The following is a 21,221-nucleotide window of genomic DNA, read 5'->3' on the forward strand; positions in this document are numbered from 1 at the left end:
AAGCAGTGAATGTAAAGGATTATGAAAAGATTAGCTGTGCAGCCCATTTAAGTAATACACTTTAAAAAATATCAGTAAATTAATACGGTGAATGGTGAAAGTAAAATACCTTTTCTGAAAAAGTAGAAAGTTACCTTATGTTCTACTGAAAATTACCTGTATTTCTTAAACATTACAAAATATGTTACAGCCAACTTCTGTAAAATCGGTATTTTTCTCTCTGCTTCATACCGTTAATATGCTTCATACCGTTTACTGATACATTACGGTTCACTGAAAAAATTGCTGTTAATTTTACAGTGTAAAACTGTTAAATAGCAAAGGTAAAATGGAAGACGATAAATTACTCTTTCAGTAACACCGAAGTTATGATATTTGCATAAGGACATGCCCCATTTTACCATATTGTTCCTGGTGAGCCGCATACCTTTGAACAGTAGGGAAAACAACTTAAGCAAAGTTAGCCGACTTATTTTTCCCTGCATGCTGAAGGTTTTTTGAGGTTATAGAAGCTGATTTATGGTGGGTTGTATTCGATAAGGTGGCACACCTCTAGGACACCATACACCACAAAAGCAAACTTTACTTCTCCACCAGACAATGTGCCGTAACTTCCTTAAAAACTGAATTGTTGTCAGTGTGTATAATTAAATGATACATGTTTGCTATTGGTTGTTGTTGCTTTAGTAATGCAAACTGTGTACTGGGGTTTGATCCTGATAATACTTTCTAATGGTTTATTGATTGGCATATTTATTACAGTGCATGCATTTCCGGTTACGGTTAAACATTCCCTTCTGTTGGAATGTTTTGTAAAGAAAAAAGTTATTTACTACAAAGTTATACCGTAGACCCAAAATTATTGCCACCTTATTTATTACAGTAAAATTCTGGCAACCCAGCTGCCAGTACTTTACCATAAATTTAAGATTATTTTTTTACATTGTCGACCTAGACCCCAGTATTTGCAAGGCACCATATAAGTTTTATGCCATTTAGTATGGGATTCATAAAAGCTGTGTAAAAGTTTGTGATGCTCCATCTATTGGAATGACATGGATATAGCAACTGGATGGACACACAGACACTTATCCTTTTATTAAGGTGGACGGAGATTGGGAGGCCTGCAAGGGGGAGGAAGTGGGCAGAATCGGTGACGGGTTTGTGGTTATTACCCTTTTCACTCCTTTTCCACTCATTTTGTTCTTGTAAATAAATGTTCTCATTGGTATAGTCTATTAGAATTTATAGGTAAATTAAAATCTGACTTAGCAAGGAAGCATTAAGCATTCTAGTTCTGTTGTACATTAGTCATGGATATTCAGAAGTCCAATTGACATACTGTGTGGAATAGTGGGTCCACACCTAAGCAGCAAGTGGTTGGTTTTTAAATAAATGAGTAATTAAATAGCTGGCTCGATCTCCGTGGGTGTGTGTGCATGTGGGAGGTTGGTGGAGTGACTGAGACGGAGCGCACCTGCATGTGAAGGTGTGGTCTGTCTTGACTGCTCCATTGGCTTTCCGTGCTTCATGACCGAGGTGCTGCATCCACAGAGGCGTATAAGGGAGATCTGGTCCAGGAGAGGAAAAGATGCAGTAAAGGAAAGAAAAAAGGTTTGAGAGAGAACAAGAGTTGAGGTTAAAGGTTGGACAGAGCCGGGGTGAAAGTGAGGAAGAAAGACGGAGTGTGTGGCCGGGGATGAAGGTTGCTCCTGCTGAGCAGCCAGGGAGCAGGAGCAACCACAGGACTCCCCTGGAAGCCCAGTGGAATGTCAGCAGGAGTTGAAGGGGTGGAGGCTCGGTGGCACCCTGTGGAATGTCATGGGATGGGCAGCAGGGACACGACCAGGAACTGAGGGTTATCTTTGCTTGCTGGATGACGTCTCTTTGTGCTGCGTGATCCAAATAGGATAACCCAGAGAAATGTCAGTTTTAAAGGGATACACCAGGGCAGCTTCCTCCAAGGGATTTTAGGATGTATTTATTTCAACTTGTTTTTAACCTCCACTTGCACTGTATTTTTATTTACTGAAGATTATTTATTGGAAGAACATTTTGACATATTACACTATTTATTTGAACATTGCATGTTTTGATTTTAATGGATTTTAATAAAAACACTTTATTCACTTTATGCACCTAGCCCTTGTCTGGATGTTATGTGTCCCCACTTGCTAGGCTCATCCTTAGTTACGTTATCAATGGGGGTGGGTTCAAGAGGCTCCCAGAAGTCAAGTGGGAGCATGGAACCAACCCGCACATCACCTACTGTAAGAACTTTCTTTGTAAATGCTATAAATGTCAAGGAAAATAAACTGAATTGAGGTTGGGGGTTGGAGGGGTCTTCAAATCTCCATGAAGGAGATGCTTGCTACAAATATGACTTACCCGGCAGTATTAGCAGTGCTGGATCAAGTACCAGCTTCTCAACTCAAAATACAATGTATATCCCACGTAATAAAGTGAACAGTGGCTCATTGCTTGTCATCAGTCTCAGCTAAAGAAATGCTAAATATTTTTGATTGACGTGGGTGTGGGTGCAAGTGTGTATGAATGCGCTCCATGTTTTTACTTTTGTACCATCTAATATTCACTTGTGTCTCGTATCTGTTGTGCTGAGATAGGCTATGGGTCCCTGCACACCAATCTACCCCTTACTCAACTTACTGTATGCCATTGATTCCAGTTCAGGATTATGGCAACCCACACATCCTGTACTCATTAAAACATGCTAAGGAACTGAACGGTTGATTGTTTTTGTTATCTGTAAGAAATATTTTTCTGAATTGTAATTAAACAAAAAGCCCAGCAGATGAAGTTTAGTAATGAAGTACCTGTGAATTCAAGGACCATCAGAAAACATTATATAAGCACTTCACTATTCATTAGATGCTCTGCTTATTAAACTTCACGCACTGATTGACCGTTTACAGTTAAGTACTAGTGCCACAGCTCAACTGCACTGTTGATGCCGGCCTGCTGTAAGTAATTCAGTTCCATGCCATTTGGCCCTGGATGTACAGATCAACAAATGTAGAGTGTTGTTAAACTTGCACTCATCCAAATCAGTTAGTCAGGCTTTAACATATCAGGACTAACAATCATCTTATCACAAGTCCTAAAATTAGATAAATATAATAAACAAAAAAGTAAAATGATCTGATCCAGCAGCTTGTGGAATCATCTTTAGCAGCAATAACTTGAAGAATATATTTAATGAAATATGTCATTCTGGGCCTTTAAATGCTTCCCTCTACAACATTCAAAATCCCCAGCTCATATTGAGATTTCTTATATTGTCAGTAAGTTTCCCATAGAAGCTGCGCGACTGTTGTCTGTATAAAGTGAATCGTTCATTTTCATTTAGTCTCCAACACATTTTCTTCCCTACTTAGTCCTTTGACACTCTGAACCAAATAGTGAATTGGCTCCAGTATAATTTTCTCTAATATCCCATTCTCTTTTTGCTTAGGAAATGCCAATGCAAGAGTTATAGCTAAACAGGAAACATTCACTCTTGCCACTTCGCCTTGAGCAGTGCATCACTTTCACTTGTTTTCTGTGGTCAGTTTGCTTTATGTTACATGATTTATCAAAATTATATCCATTGTGGCACAATGGTAGCGCTGCTGCCTCACAGTAAGGAGACCAGGGTTTGTGTCCTGTGTCCTCCCTGTACGGAGTTCACATGTTCTCCCTGTGTCTGTGTTGGTTTTGTCTGGGTGCTCCATCTTCCTACCACTGTCCAAACACATGCATGTTAGGTGAATTGGCAATGCTAAATTGGCCTGGGTGTGCATGTTTAATCAGCGATGGACTGACGCCATGTCAAGGATATGATCTTGCCTTGCACCCTATGCTAATTGGGATAGGCTCAAGTCTAAATTATGTGGGTTAGAAAATGACATAAGCTGTATTTTAAAACCCAAGCTAATTTCTTTGTTACATTTATATACAGTCGACCCTTGATATACAACCGGCCTGACATGCGAACAACTTGATTTACGACCAAAATTTTTGTTTTGATTTACGACCAACATCTTGCGTTATGACCCGAATGCGGTCACGTGTACCCGCTTGTGCGACTGTAAACAAACAGCCGAGAGCGTTCGTAAGCGTCAGTCGGAGCCCAGATACATGTGTTTGTGGACGTAACTTCGGTCAGTGCAGTGATTTATATAATTTATTTTGATAATTGCTAAGGAAGGAAGAGAAGGTAACGAACGTAAAGAAAGTGATCACAATCGAAACGAAGAAGGAAATTGTGCGGAAATATGAAAGTGGTGTTCGTATGACCGATCTCGCTAATATGTACAGCATGTCGAAATCCACCATCTCGACAATTTTACAAAGAAAAGATTTGTATAAGGAGGCTCCTTCCAAACAATAACCACCTTCCATTTCATTCTCCTCCTCCTCCCTTCCTGCAGCCCAAATATGTCAAATTAAATGGTGAGTACAGTATGAAATTGTTGTTTCTGGTAGGCTAGGCACTTTTTATAACTTTTTGGTTAGTACATTAGAAAAATTATTGGTGTTTTGGTAAATTATGCACATTATACAACCCTTTTTTATTATGAAAAGGTTAAGTAAGTGTTGCTGTGGAAGGTTCGGAACGCATTATGGGTATTTCCATTATTTCTTATGGGAAAAATAGTCTTGACTTACAACCAACTTGAGTTACAACCAGCCCTCGCGAACGAATTGAGTTTGTAAGTCAAGGGTCCACTGTAATACTAGTCGTACAGGACAGCGAGGAGGGTCCTGCCCAGCTCCCAACTCCTGATGTCATGCTTCCCCCTCCCCTTGGCCCACAGCCTCTGTCTCAGATTAGCGTGAATATATCGCTCCTGCAAGCAAAATATGATTCTTGGTGCAATGAGAGAATTTGCAAAATCAACTGGAATGTTCAAGCAAATTATAGAAAAAAAAGATCTAAATCCGTTCAGTAGATCTCTCGTTCACTAGCTAAGCGGAGGTAAGGTACATGACCGAGGCTGGCATGTGAGTGAGGAGGGCCCTGTCCTCCTCCCCTCGGCCCGCTGCATCTCTCTCAGATTTGTGCAAAAAAATCGGTACTGCAAGCAAACTATGATTCTTAGCATGATGAGAGAAGTCGCAAAATCAACCAGAATGTTCAAGCAAATTATAGAAAAAAATCCTGATTTAAATCCATTAAGTAGTTCTCTCGTTCGCTAGCTAAGCGGAGGTATGGTACACAACAACAACAACATTTATTTATATAGCACATTTTCATACAAAAAGTAGCTCAAAGTGCTTTACATAATGAAGAAAAGAAAAATAACAGACAAAATACAAAATTAAAATAAGACAACATTAGTCTTATTTTAAACAAATGCTGGCATGTGAGTGAGGAGGGCCCCGTCCCCCTCCCCTCGGCCCACTGCACCTCTCTCAGATTTGCGCAAAAAATCGGTACCGCAAGCAAACTATGATTCTTAGCATGATGAGAGAAGTCGCAAAATCAACCGGAATGTTCAAGCAAATTATAGAAAAAATCCTGATTTAAATCCATTAAGTAGTTCTCTCGTTCGCTAGCTAAGCGGAGGTATGGAACAGTCAAGGCTGGTGCATTAGTGAGGAGGACCCGTCCCCTTGGCCCACTGCGTCCTCTCAAATTTGCATAAATAAATCGGTACTGCAAGCAAACTGTGATTCTTAGCATGATGAGAGACTTCGTAAAATCAACCGGAATGTTCTAGCAAATTATAGAAAAAAACCCGATCTAAATCCATTAAGTAGTTCTTTTGTTTGCTAGCTAAGTAGAAGTAAGGTACAATTCGCCTGCGGCATCTCTCTCGGATTCGTGCAAATAAATCGGTACCGCAAGCGAACTATGGTACATAGCGCAATGAGAGAGGTCACAAAATCAACCGGAATGTTCAAGCAAATTATAAAAAAAAAATGATCTAAATCTGTTAAGTAGTTCTCTCGTTCGTTAGCTAAGCAGAGGTAAGGTAAACTCCAAGGCTGGTATGTGAGTGAAGAGGGCCCTGCCCCCAACCCCTCGGCCTGCTGTGTCTCTCTTGGATTCACGCAAATAAATCAGTGCCACAAGTGAACTATGATACATAGTCCTAGAAGAAAAAAACATTTAAATCCGTTAAGTAGACAGATGGACAGACATACAGACAGACAGATTTTGAATGTTATATATATATAGAGAGAGAGATACTTCACTTTAGAATGCAATTTCACATGGCCAATTAATATACACCATGATTGTGAAGAAATAAATGTGGCTTGAAAAATATCAAACTTATCCTTTAAGGTTTTTTTCAGGCACATTATGTTAGTTCTGTAGCCTCAGAATTCAGACAGCAGAAGGTTTATTTAGGGACAGGAGACAAACACAGTAGTGAGTGTGCGATTGAATGGAAGAAACCGGGTAGTTTTTGCTCTTCTGTTTCTCATTCATCCATGACATCCTTTACTCATTCTTCTGCTATGTACATGCTTTCAATCTCATGCTGCACAGAAAATATATATAAACACTCTTTCCATGCACTTTTAAGGGTAACTTGAATACAACAGGAGTTCATTTAAGGCATGCTGTTGCTTTATGTGTATATAAGATGCTCATTGAGTCTACAATAGAATTGTCGTTTAAGAAAATTGAGCAAGTGATATTAGTAAAAGCGTTTGTTTCTTACACTTGGTTGCTTAGTTATACTTCTACCCCGAATTTATATTATTGAGTTGTGTACACACATCATACAAATGAAAGAAAATGCCGTCTCTTACTCAGTCCTCGTAATTATAAGCCCATCACCCAGGCCAGTCCCAGCATCTTCAATCCACACTAATTAGCGCTCGTATTTTATTTGCGTTTGTGTCTCTTCTCGAACTGATGATCTGCCTGTGGTGGGGAGACAAGCTGGAGATGCAGCTTTTATGAAACAGGTGTGTACATGTCTATATGCATTAATAATGTTCACAGAACAATGCTTTCCTTTTTGTTGAAGCTGACCTACCACCTCAGGGGCAGGTGGTATCATAATTTTGCTGCCTGATAAGTAGTGGTGCAATCCTCCTATCTTTCACTTTGGAATGTGAACTGAAATGTGAATCATACGAGAGTGTGGGCAAGTAGAAAAGAGTTTTTTTAGGAGACACAAGCCTGCATTAACCAAACAAGGCTTCAGCTACTCCTGTCTGGGGACTGTAGAGGTTTAGCCCATATGATACAATATGTGCAGTGCAACGTCTGTTCCTCATGATCCTGAGCCAGATTAATCAGGGTCAGTTTTGGATGGATGGGATATGTAATTGCTGAAGGGCAGTAGTGGATTTACTTCAGTCTCTAAAACATTTCCTCGACTCTTTCCTTCCAGCTACCTCCTCTCCCCGCCCATTCTCTGTACAGAGTAAAACCCTCCAGAGCAAAACTCTACTGAATTCCTACTACTCAGGTACTGGTAGTGAGCTGCGCCTCACAAAAGTCTTGTGTTCTTGTTTTTGTCCTGTGGTGCTGCTCTCGTTGGCCTTTTCAGTTTGTTCAATCTGTCTGTGTCGAGTGACATTTGAGTGCCCAGTGTTGTCCAGCCACATTGCAGGCAGTGCTAATCCTTGCTCTGTCTCTTTCTTTTCATGCTTTCTGGCTCCATTTATCCAACCTCAGTGTCTTCAGATCCTGTCCCGCCAGCTGCTTCGATAGGTGAGTGCTGAGACCTGCACCCAGCTGGACGCTCTGCCTAGCTGCATGGTTATATTCTTGACTACACATCCATTCCATCTGACCTCACATCTCTCATATATTCTCTGTCTGCTCGGTCTGTTTATGCACATCTGTCCACACCATCTGTATTCGTTTGTTGCATCTACTCTATCTGCCTGACCATTTCTTCTCTGTTTCTACACATTTGTCTATAGCCCTCTGCAATGCTGCCTGCACACTTTGTGAATGTAGCCTATTGTCAGCTCATCCTCAAAGTCGCATGTGTTTCTGTACGTCAGTCCTGTTTGCGTGTCAGTCTGCTCTGTCTATTGTACGTCAGTTTTCCATCTGTCTGCACATCTGTCTTGCTTCTTTAAACTTTCTTCTTTTATATCCACCCTGCCTGTCTAAACTTCACCATCTGCTTCTGTGTATCATTTTCATTCAAATCCAAATCTGTCTTCCATTTTTTGCCTCTTTGTCCCATTTAGTTTTCTGTCTGCACATCTGGCCTCTTTGCACTGTTTGCCAACTGCCTTTGTTCCAGGGACTGCACCTCTGTCTACCTCTTCTGAATAATTTCCCTGTGTCATTGCACATTTAGTTTTCTGTCTGCACATCTGTTCTGTTTAAATTTCACTGTAGTTTGCACACCCGCATTTGTTTCCATGTACAGTTTTTGTCATTGGGCATTTAGCTTTCTGTCTGCACATCTCATCTCCCAGCACAGTTTGCACATCTGCTTGTCTGTTATCCATCTGTCTGCACATCTGGGTCTTGTCTTTATTCATCATGGTCTCAACACAAATTTCAGCTTCTGTGCATCATTTTCACCCATCTTCAAATTTGTCCCGTGTTTTTGACAATTTACTTTCCTGTCCAGAGATTTACCTTCCTTTTCTGGAAAACGTCACAATTCTGTGTGTAATTCTGTGCCTTATGCACATCTGTCTGTGCCACTGAATAAGCAGCACACACCTGTCCTGTCTGTCCGCACAACTGCATTTGTTTCTGTGTTTGAGATATGTTGTCTGCTCCTTCTGCACTATTGTCAACTGTCATTGAGTAATCTTTACATATCTGCGTGTGTTGCCTGGTCAGCCTGTACAGTTACATTTGTTCCTGTGCATCAGTCCTGTCAGTCTGCACATCTGTATGTGTGTGTCCAGTGTCTCGGAACATATGGCCTCTGATCTGCTCATCTGCCCTCTCCTTGCACAGTTTGTGCATCTGCTTTGCTCCTATGTCTGCATGCAATTCCATCTAGTGCCTTCCCGCAGATGTGTTCTCTTTGTTTGCACAGCTGCATCTGTTTCACCTACTTGCAAATTGCTCTTTTATTTTTCCACAGTGATCTTGATTTTTTGACATGGTTGTTAGTTGGCATGCCTGTCACCTTTGTTTGCACACCTGCATTTCTGTTTTTTGCAAGGGTTTTCAAGGCAGGATGAAGCTCATCAGTAAAAATTTGAAAAGACCCAATGAACGGTGATTTGCACAATTATTTTAGGGTCCATGCATCTCTTTCCATCTACCTTTACATTGGTCTGCTAATTCTACAGTAAATCTATCCCGTCTCTTTCAACACGTGTTACACATCTACAAGTTTCCAGGGTGTTGGAACAGAAGTCTTCAGCGGCCATACCACCAGCAATTCAGAACAGGTCATCCACCATAAGCTAAGCATGCATTCATGGATGGGAGACCATCTAGAAAAAGCTTGGGTTGCTGATGTAAGAGGTGTTGGTGAAGGCCAGCAGGGGGCACTTACTCCTGCGGTGTGTGCGTGTGCGGATCCCAGTACAGTGACGGGGATGCTGTGCTGTAAAAATGGCACCATCCTTCAGATGAGATGTAAAAATGAGGTCTTGACTCTCTGTGGTCATGAAAGATCCCCAGGCACCTAGAGTGGTGCTCATGTCGATGTCCTGGCTAATTTGCCCATCACAGTCTTGTCCATTCTAGCCACCTAATCATGCCATCTCTCTTGTGGGCTATCTCTCTCACCCCTTCACCACCTAATAGCTAATGTGTGGGGAGCATACTGGTGCATAATGGTTGCTGTCATATCATCCAGGTGGGCCTTACACATCGGCGGTGGTTGAGGTGGTTCTATGCAATGGACTTTGATTAGCGACAAAAGCGCAATATAAATGTAATTAATTGTTATCATTATTATTATTTTCTTGTCTTCACATGAATTCTGTCTGTCCAGTCCTGCAGTTTTGAATCTCACTTTCTGCTTAAACATACCCTCTGCTGCTCTCGGTTTTGCTTTTGGTCCTGTTTCTCCGAGTTTTGGACCAGCATATGGAGGTGTGTGCCCAGCATGACCTTGTGTTGGCATTTCTCATGCCTCGTTTGCTCCTTTGTCCCATTTTCTTTCTATTGAACCTTCTTTCAATGCTCTTGGATTTTAAAAAATGTTATTTATTTGACCAAATTTTTCAATATTTTCAAACGTTTACTTAAAAGTCCTGTATTCGTGCCTTAAAATATGGCATCCGGTGTCGAACTACTGTATATACATCATCTCTCCTTGCCTTGTTTAGTAGTGGACACAACTCCATAAGACTGCACCAACAAGTGCTGAGACGGTGGCCTGCAGTACTAACGAAATGTGAGGCAGCATACGAAACCAGTGGTGTACCGCAGTACACATTTCACAGAATCAAAGAGGGCTGTTTGAAGAATTCTTAGCAAAAGACGCTGAAAAGTTAGCCGTCTTGGTGAATTACATTTCGTGTTTTGTTTTATATTTGTTTTTTTTTTTTTCACAACAGAGAAATATCAGGAATTTTAATTTAGCATGCATATTAAATTACTTTAATTTTAGGACGTCGGCCAATAAGAGAAAAAAAAAAAAAGCGGATGTAAATTGCAAATGTGTTTTCATCTCAAGGTGGTAGAAAAGGCTGCTTCCTAAACAGATAGCAGAGTAAACACACTGTGCATACTGATCTATGAAAAAGGAGGGAGGCAAGTAGCTGGTCCTCTACAGGCAGCTCCTTCACTCAGTTTTATGAACAATTTCCACACTCTAGTAAAGCCACACTGCTGGCTCTGCATCTTCTATCAGAATTTCTCCTGAAGTGCCGGCATGATCGCATTTTTTTTTTCCTTCTTTCAATCTATTCCTTTTTGACATGCCATACAGTAGTTTATCCTGCCACACCGTCCTAGACACAGTGAAGGTTTGGTTGTCGTATTCAGATTTATAAGATAACTTAGCATTCTGTTTCAGAAGGTTAATTAAACAAAAGTCGAATTTCATCATTGTGAGATATGTGCAGTCAAATATATGAGTTAAAGATATATCATCTGTACTGTTAGAAATGAGGAGGCTATTAAGCCTCCGAGGCTTCAGAGAGAGACCAGCGTGAAGGGAAGCAGATGTATCATTCTATATAGTAACTCCGAGCTAAAACGTGTAATTATTGTAATAAAATATGAAAGCTGCAAGTCTGAACAGGAATGAGGCTGAAAGACCAGACAGAATTCAGCTCTACATCATCATAATGGAATAGCGACCAAGCAGAGAGCATCAGCATCACAGATCGTTTGGAAATGGCACATCATCCAAGTGAGATGTTCATTTGTCAGTTTAAAGTGGAGAGCATCACCACTGTAGATGAGTTTAATCAAATTGGCAAATCCATCAGCCCATCCGTCCCATTTACCGAACTCACTCAGTCCAGTGTTTAGAGTCACAGGGAGATGAAGCCCGTCCTAGCATATTTAAGCTATATATTTAAGGTGGGGAGTAGCATTGGATGGAGATCCATTTCATTGAAGGACAATTAGCATGTCACCAGAAACATGATTCAGTGGATTAAGAATGAGCTGAAGAGGGGGGAAGAGTCTAATGCCAGTCTAAATATAAAGTGAGTACCAACACCCTCCATTCACACCTGGTCAACAACCGTATTACTGGTCAATCTAAACTGGAAAGTGAGATTTGGGGATCCATTCAAGCTGACGTGTGGCAGCACGACCAGCCACTCTGAATTCAAGGTCCACGTCATCTCGGTAAGATACAGTTTAGCTAGTCCCAACTGCATTACATGTTGGTCTAATCTGGGCAAGATTTGAGAGAAGAATTTCTGGGGCATCCTCTTAGTGGTGTTTAAGAATTCCATCTAATTGTATCTAAAATCAGTGCATCATTATAGTGCCTTACGATGAAGTAGTCTGAGCTAAAGTAGGGCAGGATCACAGGCAAGTTAAATTGACGTTCCACATAATGGATTGAGTACTCCCAACTGGGGAACATCCATCTGAACATCACAATACTGTATGGTTTGATGATCCAGTCTTAACAGAAATGTTGCAACATCACTGGCCAGTCTGAACTCAGGGAGCTTGTAATAATCGTGGGTTTTGGTCCAAGTAAGACATTTGCAGTGCAGGTCAATCAAAACACATGGATCATCCTAGTGGCATATGGAGATCTAGCCTTTTTCTTGAAAATTATATATATGTGGTAAAATATGATTATCTGAGTTGAAGTGCACAGAAACAAATTATTCGGAAAATGTTGGACAGGCTCCCACATAGTGCAAAAAAAAACAAAAAAACAAAAAAACGATGCAATCTCAGCTTGAGTGTGGCATCATAGTAGCGAGGTGTCATAATAAACCAGGCCAAATTAAAGTTGCCCTCTAATCAGAGAAGGCTAGTTCAAATGTTGTTTCAGCTGAAACCAAAACAGTTTTTTTATTAATTTGTAAGTGTTGATTTATGAGAAAGCGTCACCAGGGAACAGATCCCACAAATAAGCTATTCAATCACCACACACATACCTAATCAGATCTGCTGTTTAATGCATTTTAAAATCCCATTATCATTCCCCAGGAAGAAAGACACAAAATGTATTCTTGCCTGAGGCTTAATAGTTATTAATGACAGGGAGAGGGGTGGTTTAGAGATAATGTAACAGCACTAATAATTAAGCTTAATGTGATGTCAGGACATGTGAATTTAGTACAGTAGTTGTGGGAGCGCATTAATGCTTAAGGAGGGTCATTAGGAACATTCCACCTGTCGCCATATAAATATTTATAACATGTGTTTAGGTTGTCGATATAATAAACACTCTCTGGTGTAGTGGCCCCCTTTGTTTCAGGGGGCATTCAGCTTTTAAATATACACAGCTAAAGGTGAGTTGTGCGATGAAGGTTCTGACTGACATGTTGTTAAGGTCAAACTGGAGTACAGTACCCTGAGCATGCCTTCTATTGTGAAAAAAAATACCTCCAGAGATGCAAAACTACTAATAATAGTGATAATTCTATGCAATCATATCCATTTAAAGCTCATATCCCCTTCATTTACCTAATCAGGACACTAGACTACCAGACAAAATGGGAAGCTAGACTTAGAAATGTCTCATTTCTGGACATCCCAGTCACAGTGAAGCTAATTTCTTCATTGATGGCTTACCAATAGTAGAAATGAGAACTGAAAAATCCACAAAGAACATGGCTTCCTACAACCAACACTTGCTACAGTCACTAATCCTCCTAATTGTTACTAACCTTTCAATTGATCTAACAAAGACGGCATAAAGCAAATTTACTGCCATTTTTCAGGATTTTATTCAAATGGCGTACGGCTGAGTATCATCCAGCCTGCCTGGGAGACGGGTTCTTTCTGTATTTTCAGTTACCTGGTCGTGAATATTTGTAAAGATTGTTGTATAAATGATATGTTATCTATGAGGGTGACAGAAATAACCCCACAGGAAAGCATCTCATCGAAATTCCTTTTATTAGAGCAAGATTTTTATTAAACACGCGACAAAACAAATTGAAATCTTCTCTGGCTGACAAACCTCTCAGGGCTGTGCTGAAAGTCCAACCTCGAAAATTGTCAGGGATGCTTTGAGCCTTATCTCTGAGGGACCGTAATAGTCTAACCGGCAAAATGAAACAAGGAGATGAACAAGGCGATTAATGAGGCGTAAAATCTCATTAAAAAGTAAGATGAAAAAAACACACACACACACACACACACATACAAATACTTGAACTGGTATCAGTAGAACGGCTATTTTCAAGAAAGGGGTGGTCCTTAAACCGAATTAATGAGGACCTCAAATAAAAACTGCTAATTATCGGACTCCAAAGAATACATTATTATTTACTGCATCAAACGCATGTGGAGGGCTACTGGCAACTTAATTAAGATTTGCAAAATGAGAAGTTACGTTACACCAATTAAAGCCAGAAAAAATGAAATTCTGTAGAGATGTGTCCTGACGAGGTGAGAACAGGAACAGAACATCCACCCTGCTAGCTATTGTGATTGTGCATCGATGTACTTGATTCCTTGCCCCAAATGTGGTACCATGTGTAAACTTTGTGTAACCCCAATTGAATTCCTTTTTTTTTTTAACAATACGCCATAGCTATGCCCTGCTTGTTGTAGCAGTGCTCGGTTTGTACTCTCTGTAATGCATATCTGAACTTAATTAACTCCTCTTTCTGTTTCCTAAATTGCATATCTGAACTCATTTATCTTTCATTCCTCTCTGTCTGCCTTGTGTAATGCCAATAATGCCTTTCAACGCTTAATTTGCTCTCTTTTGTTTTTTAAATTTTCTCTTTGCCTGCCTTCTTTTCTTTTCTACTAACTCTATGTGTTGGGTATTGCCGAAAGCTTTTCACAGAGTCCCTTCTTTCATATGCCCCCCTGTGCTTAAGTCCTCCCCTAAACATTTGGCAGTTCTAATCTTGTGAAGTGATAGGTGGTGTGGCCGCTAAAAAGAGAATCTAAAGTGTTTGAAAGTCATCCGATCCATCGGACCTGCTTAATCCACCTCAGCTGCAGGAGATGGAGGTTCACTTTTGAGCAGGGGGTGCAAAGCAAGAGTCGTCATTGAAAGGAGTGCTAGTTCATTACTCTTCTAATCCATCTAAGCACTTCAAGGTGATGGGACTTGAGTGTGTGACGACAATAGTGGAATCCTGACTAGAACAAACTGGAGCTCGACCATTTCCTCACAGGTGGCGCAGTGGTAGTGCTGCTGCTTTGCAGTAAGGAGACTGTGGAAGATTGTGGGTTCGCTTCCCAGTTCCTCCCTGTGTGGATAGCGCTTTGAGTACTGAGAAAAGTGCTATATAAATGTAATGAATGAATTATTATCATTAATGCTCTTGTTAATTTCTGGGTGCTATCCCACTCTCCGCTCTCAAAGTTCAGCTTTCACTGCTTTGGAAGCCAACTTCAGAGCATCGTATTGCGCAAACAACTTACCCGATGATTGATCATTGATTGAAGACTGGCAAAATACATTATATGAGATGTGAGGTGCAAATAAGGAAGTGGAGAACCGAAGAAAATTTGGGACACCTAGTTTACTGCCAGTGTCCAAAACAAAGAACGAAAACGAGTGTGTGGCGGTGTGACAGAAATCAGGTGCAATATCTCCCTTTTCAGCCTAAACTATCAGCTCTCTCAAGCAGGTCTGGATTGGGACCTCTGTTACGCAGGACTGTGGTCCTCAGACTGAGACACCATTCAAGGAGCCTCTCTGACCACAACTTTACTTGAGTGGTTGGGTAGCTTTTCAGAGCTCCAGAGGAGAAAAGAGATAGTATTATTAGCAATGGTTCCCTAACTTGTCCAGGCAGATTATTGCATACCTTGTGTGAGCCTGGAAGGTGATCCTCAGGCTCCAATACATCATAGAGGTTAAATCAAAAAGTAAAGAAAATGTGATAAACTATACAGCAACTGTAACAGATAGAAGCTGACCCAATATAACACATTTGCAATGTGTTATGGGTAGTTGAAACACACACAGTGTACAACACTGCCATTAGTCTGAAGATCAAGGTCGAATGAACGTGGACGTTCCTCTGTGGCATTGCACCATCCATATTACTAACCGAAGGTTGTAAACCAAATGGGCGCAGGGCGCAGGGCTCACTGGATGTACGGAAACCCCAAAGGTCCATGCTGTGACAACGCGCGCGCCTACAACGTGTTTGCGAAAGGAGTCACGGCACACACCAACTGTGACAACGCGCGCACCTACAACGCGCTTGCGAAAGGAGTCACGGCTCAAACCAAAGGTCCATGCTGTGACAACGCGCGCCCCTACAATGCGCTTGCAAAAGGAGTCACAGCACACACCAACTGTGACAACGCACGCGCCTACAACGCGCTTGCGAAAGGAGTCATGGCTCAAACCAACTGTGACAACGCGCGCGCCTACAACGCACTTGCGAAAGGAGCTGCGGCTCAAACCAAAGAAAACACAGAAACGACACTACGACCTGTGAACTACACCTGAGGTAAAGCGTGCACGCCAGGTTGTACGGCCGCCCGGACGCGACCTCCCACACCACCGCATATACCCTCCATGATATGTCTTCACGCAGCGGCTTCCCACCGAGGCGCATATTGCGGTGTGGCGCTCGCCCCACAGTCAGACGCAGCGGCTTCCCAGAGTCAGTAGGTGGCCCCCCAAACAACACAACCTGTTCAAGCAGTCGGTGTCAGCGAAGGCAACAGACTCACGTCTCCACAAAACGAAACCGCTTTAGTACAGATATGCTTATTGGATTAAATGACATTTCCCCAAACGCACCCGCCCTCCATGATATGTCATCCATCCACATATCGGACGGAACAGAAAGTGATTGCCATTCTAGGATTTACGATTCGCTAGCGAATCGCGGGCTTACTTGTTGTTGAATATCGTGCCACAGGAAGATTATTTTGGGCAGAGGGAGTGAAACCTGCAGATATTCTCTCTTGAAGTAATGTTACCACACCACAGTATAGAAAATTTCACTGGCCATCATAAAGGAATATCACTTCTCACATTAAAGGAACTCAGTCTTCTTAGGAAAAATTTGGTTACCAAGAAGAAACATTGTTAACAAGCAGATATTTAAATTTTAGTTCAGGTCAGATGTGCTTTTAAGAAATGGTATCATTCATAGAGGAACTTTACTCTCAGGCTGTATCATTATTTCTGTCCTTCTGTCAAGTTTTCTTTATTTTCCGTACCAAGACAATTTCTAGGAATGCCACAGTCATAAGGGTTCAGGATACCAGTACAGTATATTAAGATATTATGAACATCGTTACAAACTGTAGCCTTGAACATTACTAAGGGTAAATACATCCATTTGTTCATCATCAACCCACCTGATCTACTTCAAGTGTCTGGGCGACTGAGTCTATTCCAACAGAATTGATTAGAATAAGCCAGGATGGGAGAGCCAGTTACTTAGGATAAAATGCATTTTTACTTTTCATGATCAGCATACCATTGCATTTGATAATATATACTTCAGTAATAAATCAGATGTGACCCGTGTTCAGATCAATGGAGTACAATGTGCATGCTCGTGAAAATGTATCTCTTTTAGATCAGACAAAGTCAAGAGAGCGAATCGATACATTCATGTTACACATAGCAAGTCCCTTCCATTACTGAATTATGTAAACCACCTTGAGGCACTGAGGTTGGATGGCATGCCGGTCCATAAGAGTACACTCACACACACACACACACACACACACACGCACACACACACACACACACACACATGGACACCCCAAGTGCTCATTCATAACTGGTGAATTCACAGTCAGCCTTAACATACTGTAATGTGCACACATTTAGGATATTAATAAGAAAGACATAAGCTGAGAGGACAAACCTGTGCAAACACAAGAACAATCAGACTCCTCATAGACTAGTTGTTCTCAATCTGTGGGGCGGGCCCCCCTAGGGGGACGCAAAGTAACAAAAAGGGGGGCACAAAGATGTGAAAAAAAGAAAACAAGATTTGAAAATATGAAAAATACATCTATTGAAACCAAAACAAATTAACTTAAACTGCATTCTGATACTAGAAAAATAAATATAGAGTTATATAAATGTCGATTAAAAGTTAAGTAGGTATAATAAAATGTGCATCTATGATATATCATTAATTTAAAAAGAACAAATTGGTATTAGTGGGCTCCTTTCAAAAAAATCTTTGGGGGGGCACGATTAAAACTGTTATGAAAACTCCGGTCGCAAATACTTATAGGATGAGAAACGTTGTCACAGACTGTGACCTGGCCACAATGGAGGCGCAGTCTTATCAGTAGATGACTACTGCATGTTGTGCTAGGATATGTCATTCACTATATAAAGAAAGCAGAAGTAAGCATTATGTTGAGTTCCTAAAGAGTAAACACCAATCTAAAGTCATTCATTCATCCGTTCTTTATTTTCATCCATTTTGACAGCAATTGAGTTACGGTAGGCATGAATCACAGACCATGGTCACAAAAAAAAAGCCAAGGTCACTCATAATCCAGAGAACACATTCATATAACTGTGAGGGGGAAAGCCAAGCTGACACAGAGAGGTTGGGAACCTTTGTCATATACAGAAACCCAGTGAGAAGTTGGACCCAGCTATGAAGCAGCCATGCTAAACACTGCTCCACTATACTTGCCATAGGAGAAGAACTTACATAAAAATATTATACATTAACTATTTTTCTCACATCCAAACTTGGTTCTTCCTGTTGATGAGTTAGACCTTGATTATCTGTCACCTGAACCTGACCTGAAGTGGATTCAAAGCCCAGGCAGTTTAAGCCTGGAGTGAGTTAGTTCAACTGTAATCCAGTGTCATCTTTCAAAACTTCATGAGTACTGAGCCACATGGCCTGCCAAATAAACCAGAAGGTCGTTTCAAGTCGGGAATTGGTCTTTGGGTGATTAATTTGGAGTCAAGATCACAAGTAGCTACCTTTTGACTCTGAGAACCCATGACCTTTGTGAACTCACTTTGTTAGCAGATTCTTTGTAGAGTTTCCTATACAAATAATTGATATTTTAGGGAGTTAATTTTATATAGTGCTGGCCTACAGTTAGCACAACAACAAGTTGCTTTACAATTAAAACAATATATGACAGTTGAAGACAAATATATTCTGTGTCAGTGATACGGATGTGAGCAGTTCTGTCTCCTTTTCGCTTCACTTTATACCTCGGATTATAAATATAATGCCGGGTCATATCAGTTGCAGAAATTCTCAGATGATCCTGCATTTATGGGGTGTATCGATAAAGGGGATAAGACAGAGTATAGGAGTCAGGTGGAGAACTTTGTTTCTTGATACAAAGAGAATTGTCTGCTAAACCAAGGAGCTGCTGGTCACCACACCAAACAGTCTCTTCTGGGAGTTGATTCAGAGGTGGTCCACTTCTACAAGAACTTGAGGGTCCACATCAATGACAGGTTGGCTTCGTAACACAGAGGAACTACATAAGAAAGGGCAGAGCAGACTCTTTTTCCTTAGGAGACCGTGTCCCTTTAATGTTGGAAGTGACATCCTTCACATTTTCTATAACTCTGTGATGGCCAGCGTGATTTTCTACGCTGTGATATGCTGGGACATTAACATTACCACAAGAGATGGCCACCGAAAATACATCCATCCATTATCCAACCCACTGAATCCGAACACAGGGTCACGGGGGTCTGCTGGAGCCAATCCCAGCCAACAAGGCAGGAAACAATCCCGGGCAGGGTGCCAACCCACCGCAGGACACACACAAACACACACCACCCACACACTAGGGCCAATTTAGAATTGCCAATCCACCTAACCTGCATGTCTTTGGACTGTGGGAGGAAACCGGAACACCTGGAGGAAACCCACGCAGACACGGGGAGAACATGCAAACTCCATGCAGGGAGGACCCGGGAAGCGAACCCAGGTCTCCTAACTGCGAGGCAGCAGCGCTACCACTGTGCCACCGTGCCGCCCATCGAAAATACAAAAAAACTAAATACTAAAAAACTAAATAAAAGGGCAGACTCAGTTATAAGACATTCTCTGCACCTATAGAAATAGTAAAGGACAGAATGAAGACAAAACTAAGTGCCATTTTGAACAATGCTGCCCACACAATGCTCTCTCTGGTGCACTACCACTGAGGACTTTCAGCCAACAAATTATTTAGCTGAAGTGTGTCAAGAAACACCAGTGGGGCTCCTTCATACTATCAGCAATACATCTGCATAATGCCTCAGTGTTACTGTGACTGGAAAGTCTTTTTAGTCATTCTGGTGTGTATTTGTCTATTGTCACAATAAGGAGACAAAAAAAGGTTTGGGGCAGCCATCCGTATATTGTTCCCTGGCTGCAAAAATGTGTAAGTTATGCTACTGATGAGCATAGATTGGAGTTCAATACAGAACTGATGGTATGGAGGTAAGATGGTGGCTTTGAAGACCAGAACAGGAAATAAGGTCATCTAGGGCAGAACTGGAAGGGTCCTCCTCTATAGGCTCGGACCCGGATGTGACATCATTAAAAGGGCTAGAACTGGATGGGTCTTCGTCCATAGTTTCGAGACCGGAAGTGACATCATCGGTCCCGGAACCGGACGTGACACCATTGGGATCAGCTGGAATTTCCTGTGAATGGTCTGCAGGATAGCGAGAAAAAGAGTTAGTGCACTCTGCCACCCCTGGTCTGGTGTGGAATTACTTTTGTTCAGGCCCTTCAGCTGTCTCCCAAACACACGTGTGTGACAATATGTATCTATCTATCTGTCTGGTAATGAAACATTAATATTTTAGAAATTAGATTAACAGGTCATCTTAACATGTTAGTTTAATTTCCACCTGGGGACTACTAAAGTATCTATCTATCTATCTATCTATCTATCTATCTATCTATCTATCTATCTATCTATCTATCTATCTATCTATCTATCTATCTATCTATCTATCTATCTATCTATCTATCTATCTATCTATCTATCTATCTATCTATCTATCTATCTATCTATCTATCTATCTATCTATCTATCTATCTAAAGTTTGTGCCTTTAGCAGGGTCATGCAGTGAGTTGGAGGTAGAGGTCAGTGTAGTCAAAGGGCCTTAATGTGGTCACTTCTGCCATTCCATCCAGTGAACAGCTGGTTTTTATTTTATTTATGTTTTCTTTTTTTTGTGGTATCCGTGTGCTTGTTGTCTCATTCAGCGAGTCTCCTCACTTCAAAAGAGACACAACAGGATATCTAGTGACAAGGCCAACAAGCAGAGGAGTTTAGACATGTAATGAAATTTCAAGATAATTAACATGCTAGTGGCTAAACATCCATAAAATTTCCCTTTAGCAGCTGCATGGAGGTGGAGGCTGTTTTTGAGAGTAATATGCAGAATTGCCGTTGAATTTATAAGCGCAGTAATATCCTCATTAGAAGCAATATACTACATTACTCCTGAAATCTTAATCTGTATCTGAAATGGAATTGATATTAGCCTAATAAAAATGATACTTTCAAAAGGAATTGGAATATAAAATGATAACTGTTCTCTATTGCTGGAAGTAAATTAAATGTCACATATACTATAAAACTTCTTTCATTAAATTGCTCTCATTTCTTTAATATCATGAGAGGTTTGCTTTAAATTCCCAGTTGTAGCAGCCAGTTTTGCATCTTGGATAAAACTAAAGGTGACTGAGCATCACCCCAGCTGATTTATCTTCAGAATTTGCCGCT

The 21,221-nt window shown here is 41.0% G+C and overlaps 1 protein-coding gene across 11 annotated transcripts in view; it reads left to right on the top strand.

Moving 5' to 3' along the window:
• The window catches only part of ptprt (protein tyrosine phosphatase receptor type T), a 651,792-nt gene that overhangs the window by 542,878 nt on the left and 87,693 nt on the right, over positions 1-21,221 (top strand). For 7 of the 11 annotated variants that reach the window (XM_051932510.1, XM_051932511.1, XM_051932513.1 and 4 more), the window contains one exon: positions 7,643-7,678. The exons of 3 other annotated variants lie outside the window; for them this stretch is intronic. In XM_051932510.1, the coding sequence (XP_051788470.1) occupies positions 7,643-7,678 (36 nt within the window). Of the gene's footprint in view, positions 1-7,355; positions 7,434-7,642; positions 7,679-21,221 lie in introns of all 11 variants that reach the window. One more of the 11 variants, XM_028812019.2, reaches the window with a different exon arrangement.

This window comes from Erpetoichthys calabaricus, chromosome 10 (genome assembly GCF_900747795.2).
Source record: "Erpetoichthys calabaricus chromosome 10, fErpCal1.3, whole genome shotgun sequence".
NCBI lineage: Eukaryota > Metazoa > Chordata > Cladistia > Polypteriformes > Polypteridae > Erpetoichthys > Erpetoichthys calabaricus.